This window comes from Cheilinus undulatus, linkage group 10, assembly GCF_018320785.1.
Source record: "Cheilinus undulatus linkage group 10, ASM1832078v1, whole genome shotgun sequence".
In the NCBI taxonomy this organism is placed as follows: domain Eukaryota; kingdom Metazoa; phylum Chordata; class Actinopteri; order Labriformes; family Labridae; genus Cheilinus; species Cheilinus undulatus.
The window spans coordinates 4,480,468-4,488,177 of NC_054874.1; the positions used below are offsets into that span (position 1 = coordinate 4,480,468).

The window sequence follows — 7,710 nt, forward strand, 5'->3', positions numbered from 1 at the left end:
TTAACAGCTAATAAGACATGGGGCTGATAATGCCAAGGATTTTAGGGAGGCTGTTAAGATTTTAGGAGGGCCCAAACCAGCCCCGGATACCACTAGATCCAGTCCTAGTCGGGATAAGAATGCATTTTGTGCAGAAGAGAGGGGAGACACAGTTCATCTCTCCATTCAGAACAAAACAAGAGCAAACTGCAGGAAGTTTCTAGACTTAATAGAAGAGTTGGTTCTTGAGTTATGTGATTTGTAAATCAGACCTTGCTGTGTTAATTACTTTATTAATCAGAACATTATTACATTAAATACCACTATGATTTCGGTTGTCAATATGTTTGCCATTTATGTTGTCATCTCAATTTAGTCATGGAAAAAAAAACATAAATTAATTCTTCTTCGAGGATTTGGCCAATATGCCGATATTTATAAAATCATCTTAGCTGATACAGATAAATAAATAGGGGGGAGGAGAAAAATCGATACAGCAGAGTATCACTATATTTTGTTCATCGATTCATGTCCACCATGAATCAATTTTTTCAAACCAATTGCTAATATGAACTGAAAACTTAACCTCGCAAAGCAGATGGATACGCCTGTGTCCTTGTTTCCCACTGGTGAATCCATCTCGCAAAGCTCCTGTCTGAACCGTTTGGGCCCGGTTAGAAAGTGACAGGACCAATCAGCGATGAGGAGCAGTACCAGCAGAGTAAGCAAGCAGCAACAAGAGGCCAGTGCTATTATGACGAAAGAGATTAGCGTGGATGCTGCTAAAGCGCCAGTTTTATCACAACTTGACGACATTTCTTCATTAAAAGAAGAACAAAGAACAGCACTGAGTTGTTTTCTTTTCAAAAACAACAAAAGTCGTGAACTGACATGTCTACAGCCACCATGGTTCACGTTATTCCTCAGTAGCTGCCATGTGCACCTCGGTTGCGGCTACCTCACGTGTTTTGTTGCTCTGACTGGCCCGTAAAGATGTGACTAACAGAACGTTCATCCAATAACCCTCCAAGTTTTTTCAAATCCTCTGCCCTTTCCCAAATGTTAGTATTGAAGGTTTTCCAGATGAATGTGTGAAACAAATCCATCTGGCGTGTCAGGTTACTGGAAACTATGATACTTGAAAAATACAATCACTAGCTTTTCTGTCCACTTGCTGCTGTGGCGCCCAGTGAGGGTGGCAGAGGTGACGGTCACAGAGCAGGAGAAAGTTAGTACAACCAACATGGCAGCACCAGGGAAAGGACATTGGGGGTCTGTTCGAAAAGTACAGAAAGTTACCTCCTAAGTCCTTTCCTATCCACTTTTCCTTAACCCTGGTGAAACATGTAAAGGGTCAAGGAAAGGTGGGAGTCAGAGGATAGGAGAGGAGAACAGGGGTGATTAGGGAATCAGCTCGCACTTCCCTAGGCAGACGTTACGGACGTGACGTGTGTTATTTGTTTAAAAACTACAATGTAACACTGATGGACTACAAAATTTGCATCCACAACTCGGTGTGTTCTCTGTGTTATGAGCAGTAGATCGGCAGAAACGTTTCTCTATCTGAACTCTCTGCAGTCAATATGACTAGACGAGGAATATTCAAGTCCTTTTATTTCACAACAATATTAAATCGTTTTATTTCATTCCCTATCTAACCATTTTTTCTTTAATTCTCTCGTCTCTGTTAATTTTATCAGTCTGTCCTTCTTTCAGCTCTTTATGTGAAAAGCTCTATAAACCGTGTCTTACCTGCATAATTATGACGACATAACAATTACAATACGGCAATATGCAAACTTTATCACTTGAACTGGTTGTGATTTACAAACTTATCACATTTACTGTTTGGATAAAAATGGAAATGAGAAGAAATGAAATTGTTAGAAGTGGAATAATGTAGTTTTACTGTCTGTAATATTCCTCTTTTCATCCCTTTTTCCTTCCATTTATCACATGAATTATAAATTTGACAGGGAATTTTACTGTTTATATTGGGGATAGTAAAGTTACAGTCAAGTTGATCACTAGTTTTGATGAGCAGTCAACGGGTGTGCACTTTAAATGAAGTTTACGCAAAGAATTGTGGGTCGTCTTTTCATCTCTCCTTTGGAAAAGGATGCTCCAGTGTTTCTTAGGCTAGAGGAGAGAATAAAGTAAGTAGTGAAGCTCCTTTCCTTATCTGTGAGAGAATTCAAACAGCCTTCATCATAGCCGATACTAAAATACCTCTGGGTCATTTCACTCAGTTAGGAACCTTCCAAAGAAAATATTCGAACGGACTCTAGGAATCAAAGCAGGGCATGAATGAGATGGACATGGGGTTTGCAAGAAGAGCAGCATGAAAATAAAATACTGTGGAAATAGGAAAAACATGACTAGGCTGATGCTAAATCAGGGTGGAAGAGGTTGCATGGATAGCAATAAATCTTAATAGATGGTATCACAATACTCACTGTATTGCAAAATGTTTAAAATCGCAATAATATCGATCATGACCTAAGCATTCCCACCACCTATCTTTATGTAAAAAACAAGTGTCTCTTGTGCAAACAGAGGCTGAGACAAGCAGAGCTGAGAGAGGAGACGATCTGATAGTTGATTTCCATTTTGGCCTTCATTCATGATGTTCAGGGCTCACAGTGGGCCTCCTTGAGTTTGTGGTTCCACCTATCCCTGACACTTGTACATTTATAGATATTTAAGGCCAGTATATGATTTGTACTGTTTTACATTGTCATTTGGCAGATGCTGTTATCCAGATATAGGCAGGTGTTGATGGTGTTAAGGACCTTGCCCAAGCTTCCACACTGGATATTGATTATGCCCCCAAATCTCCTGTATTGGAGTTAGCGATGTAAGCCACTGAGCTATGCGGCTGCTGTATAGGTGTATGTATGACAAATATATCAGTTATAAATATTGCCACAAATTTTAAAATCTGCCAATACCAATGTTTCATTTTTTAAGCTAATTTCTGCAGATACCCAGTGGTGCAGCGGTGCCTGCAGACGTGGGCATTCTCTCAGTTTATCCCCACATTTTAAAGAGAGGCCCATCAGGACAACCGCCCTGTTATAAACAAAAACAGTAGGAGCTTTCTGCATATCTATTTTACTTAAAAATGGGCCTTCAGGGTGCCAGTTTAGCTCAGCTGGGAGAGCTGGCACCCATACACTGAGGCTGGAGTAAATAACTCAATGCACTGATCTGTGGAATACAGGCAAAAAAGGCCCAAAAAAATCTTTGAAACATAATTTTGTGTTTGCACACTGTCACATGATTTCTGCTGCTACAGTAAAGATAACTGCAAAGTCAACAGTCAAAGGAGAGCAGATTTTGAGTTAACAATTCTATTTCCTCTAACAGTATAGGGGGTAATACACTATAAAAGAAATGCACTAGTGTACCGCAGTTATCATTCCCATCCTAGAGAGGAGATTTAGATGTGGTTACACTATAAAAGACTGAAAAATAAGTGGGGATACTCTATACCTGCATAAACCCTGCACTACATGATTATCAATATCAAGCCGGTAATATCATCGCATCCCTGGTAGTAATGACTTCACAACGGTGATTCTAAACTCTCTGAATCTCAGGATTTTTTTTTATAAAACATGACTTCTGGAGAAAAACAAAACTGGAGAATGATCAAAGTCCTCAGCTGGCTGTCCTGGCGTGTGCTCTGTTTAGCAAGAAAAGAAAAAGGAATGAGGAAAGAAACACAGGTGAAATCCTGGAGGAGAGGATGGGAAAGTTGTGTTTGTGAGCTCAACATCTGGCTGGTGAAGCTACCTATCCTGCAGGACAAACAGACTTAGAAACAGTTCCTTTCTCTTGGCCACCAGAACTGAGAGTGCAAAGGCATGATTTTACTTTTTCTAACATATTTTGGTTATAGATTCTGCAGTGCAATTTCTAAACTTATGTAATATTATTTATTGGTATTTTATTGGTATTTATTGATTTTAAAGTTGTGTGATCGTCTGTTTTTAAAGTGGCCAGATGCAGAAAATTTAAATTGGCTGTACTGCCTTTCAAATGACAATAGAGGCATTCTGACTGGAAATCAAATCTGGATTGCAGAGGCCCCAACTCAATCTGGAGCAATACATGACTGTATTCCCACCTCACACCTGAGGATTATTTGGACAAATAATCAATTATGAGATGCCTCAAATCAAGTCACAACCCCTCTGAGTGTCAGGGGGTGCAACTTGGTCCTAGAATCAGAGTTAAAATCTTCTAGCCCTGCAGCACAGGCTGCGTAATCCTACACTTTCAAGGAGCAAAATTGTGCATGCATTATTGTGCAAAAGACTGCCTCCCCATAACCATAAACTTCTGATTTTAAGTGAAACTGCAGAAAGGTTCAATTCTATTATTCCCTAAATCAGATCGAAAATCTGTGGTTTTAATGTGAATGGTTCTGTAGGAAAAGTGAATGCAAGCTCATCAGCACTGAAGCCTTTCACACATTCACATTTGTAAGAATTTATCTGTTTGAGGAAAAAAGACCAAGAGCATGCAGCCTGACAACAATTGTGCAAAATGCGAAAACTCAGATTTCAAGCACCTGAAAGCCATCCTGAGTTTTTACAGACAGCAGTTAATTCTGTTCACACTGCTGCAATGATATTCCATTCCATTATTAATGTGGGTGTAAAAAAGAAAGGTTTTGCCAGTACACATTGGGAAAATATTCACATTGTACTTTAAAACTAATTTATTAACACCTGCTGTGATTACCCACATGCAACCAGAAAAGGTTGAGATTCTTTTCCATCCTAAATTCAGCTCAGACAGTCTGTATCTTCAGTGTTGCAACAATACGACACACACCAGTCTTTCTCCCACACCCAAACCCTCAGCCATCACCCTCTTAGTCTGTGATTAAACTTTTTTATTAACATGTCTTTCCTTTTTCTCATTTCCTCCTGTGAGCGAACATCCAATTCCAAACCTCTCTCACCAATCCAGCTTGAGCACTACTCTACATGACAATCTGCTTTTAAAATCTCTGACAACACTTCCCATCTCTCACCCCACTTTCTCTCGTCATCTCATCTCCTCTGTCCAATCTGAACCGCTTCTCTCCATCTTTCCTCCACTTTACTAATCTCCATGCTGCCTCCGGCTAAATGAATCACCATGTTCTGGTGCATTTTGTTCACTCCTCTTCCCATTTTTCACCCTCCATATCTCCCCAACACCTCCATCAGATTCTCCCTACTCACACCTGCCCTCTTCACTTCCTTTCAACCCCTCTCTACAAGGAGCAGATAGGGCTGGCAGGAGAGCATATAATTTCTCAGTGGGAGGTGCTGTCAGTTGACTGCTCTCCAGGCTAAGAGCTGCTCTCCTCGCCCCTGGGTTCACGGAGTCATGGTTCTGTTCTGCTCCTGGATTATGCAGATCCTAATTCCCTCACACCTGAGGGTGGCAGGGCATGAAATAAGGAAAGAGTTCACCGGAAAAAAAAAGTTCCTGCCACCAAGAAGGAATGAGAAAAAGAAGGAAGAGATAACAGAAGGCTTGGCTGCTGGTCTGAGAGAGACAGAGGGAGTTGTGTTTGGCATGCCTGTCCCCAGACACACCTAACATGCTCTTACTGGAGCTTGCCCTGCTTTCCTGACGATAACAAACCCATTCAGCACATGTGCCAAACACTTCATCCAAAAACATCAAAGATGCACAATTCCTAGCGCGCATGGACACGATTTTTCAGGGTTGAGTGAGGAAATAATGATGAAGACGTTTCCACATAAAGTCTTTGATCAAATGTTGTTACTAAATAATTAACCACCTTAATAATACCGTATGATGCAGCATGCAAAGTCTTGATTTTACACTTTAATCTCGCTTTATCAAAGCTGCAAGAGGAGCGAGGATTCCACAGGTAGTTCGCGATCAGGGTCGGTTTGGTCTGCGCAGCAAAACAACACATTTAGTTTGATATCTGCTGTTTTGTCTAATTTTCCTAAATGTGCGTTATACTGCAGCTACACTTACTTTCAGAAAATAAAGTGTCTGGAAGAAAGAATGGCAGAAATCACTGATCCAAACGAGCAATCTCAGGTCACCCCGTGCGTAAAAATGTGGATTTCGTTGAAATCATGTCCGCGTCGCTACGGCTACGTTCGCAGATGTCACCTCGTGCCAAGCTTTCATTCCTCGTTCAATTACGCTTAATTAAAAGCAGAAACACATTTTATATATCTACGAAATAAAAGGCAATCTCTATTAGAACTCCACCCCAATATTAAGGAACAAAAACAACGTGCGTAAAAGTGTCAAAAACGACGATGTGATTCATTTCTGTGGATCAAAAGTTGATTTCAAGCAGCTGGTGAGAGAGAAATGAAGTCTCACGAACACAAAGAGAACAACAATGAAGTGTTTTCGCGCCTCACCTGATAAAGCCTCCTTGGAAAAAGCAGAAAGACAAGACATACAGAATCCGAATGACCTGTGGGAGCATCCTCTGGCTCAAAATCTCTCCTCAGTCCCGTTGAATAACTTGCAGAAAAAAATAAATTCAGGAAATCAGCAAATCCACTGAGCAGCTTGTGAGACTCGGCTGGCGGAGGAAGGCATCGTCTCTCTCTCTCTCTCTCTCTCTCTCTCTCTGCGATCCAAGCGCGTCTTTGGGGAAACTTCTCCCCCTCCCTCCAAGTCCAGGGGGCTGCACACATCCACACAGAAGGCGCTCTGCTTCTCCAGGCGGCCGGACTCCACTGCTCGGTCCGTCACTCAAAGTGCTGGTTGGAGCTTGTTGTGAAGGGGAGTGTCAGACTGCGTTTCACTGTGTTTCTCTGGTCACATTGAGATTTCTCCTGATGGAGTTTTCCTTCTTTTCGCGTGGCTGTATCATCCACTCCATCTAGAGAAAAATTAAAAAGAGGTTAAGACCTAAAGGAACAGCAGCTTTTGTTTTGATCGCTGCGTCGTGTAATTAGGAGGAGCATTTAGCTGCTGATGGGTTAACTTTAAGTGTTGATGTTCAGTGTAGAGTGAATGCAGATTTAGATTTCTTTTAAGATAGGAGACAGCAACAAAGAATAGGCTCTAAGAGAAGATCCATCTCTGCATATAAAAGCAAGTTTTGTTAATAAAATGATTCTGTAGATGTGAGACTTTTTCTTCAGATTGGTTTTACCACAAAGTCAGGACTCCTAAAAAAGTAGATAGTCAGTTTTTGGGGGTTCTTGGCCTGTTCTTTCACAGCTTAAAACTTATTTGCCTTTTTTAAAAAGCAAGTCCATTCTAAGTCCACCTCTAGTGACTCACAAAATTGTAAGTGGAATTTTGAAATAGCAAGTGATGTGTAAGCTGATGTGTTTTAAAAATGGAAGAGGCAGAAAGGAAGCTCTGGCCAATAGTTGTGCCAATGCAGAAGCACTGGTGATGGGGGAGGAGGGGTGGTTGCATCCCCAGTGCCCTAATCCAGCCATCCATTTTCTATACGGCTTATCCCGTTGGGGGTCACTGGGGGGCTGGAGCCTATCCCAGCTGTCATTGGCCGAGAGGTGGGGTTCACCCTGGACTGGTACGCTCACATTCTTACCTACGGCTAATTTAGAGACATCAGTTAACCTAACGAGCATGTTTTTGGTGGTGGGAGGAAGCCGGAGTACCTGGACAGAACCCACGCATTCACGGGGAGAAAGGCCCTGACTGGGAAGTGAACCAGGAACCATCTTGCTGTGAAGCAACAGAGCTAACCCC

General features: G+C 41.6%; 1 protein-coding gene across 1 annotated transcript in view; it reads right to left on the reverse strand.

Moving 5' to 3' along the window:
- glra4a (glycine receptor, alpha 4a) overlaps positions 1-6,660 on the reverse strand; it is a 99,723-nt gene extending 93,063 nt beyond the window's left edge. The window contains exon 1 of the mRNA XM_041796970.1: positions 6,396-6,660. Coding sequence (XP_041652904.1) covers positions 6,396-6,463 — 68 coding nt within the window. The 5' untranslated portion in view covers positions 6,464-6,660. The remainder of the gene's footprint in view (positions 1-6,395) is intronic.
- Between the last annotated feature and the right edge of the window lie 1,050 nt (positions 6,661-7,710).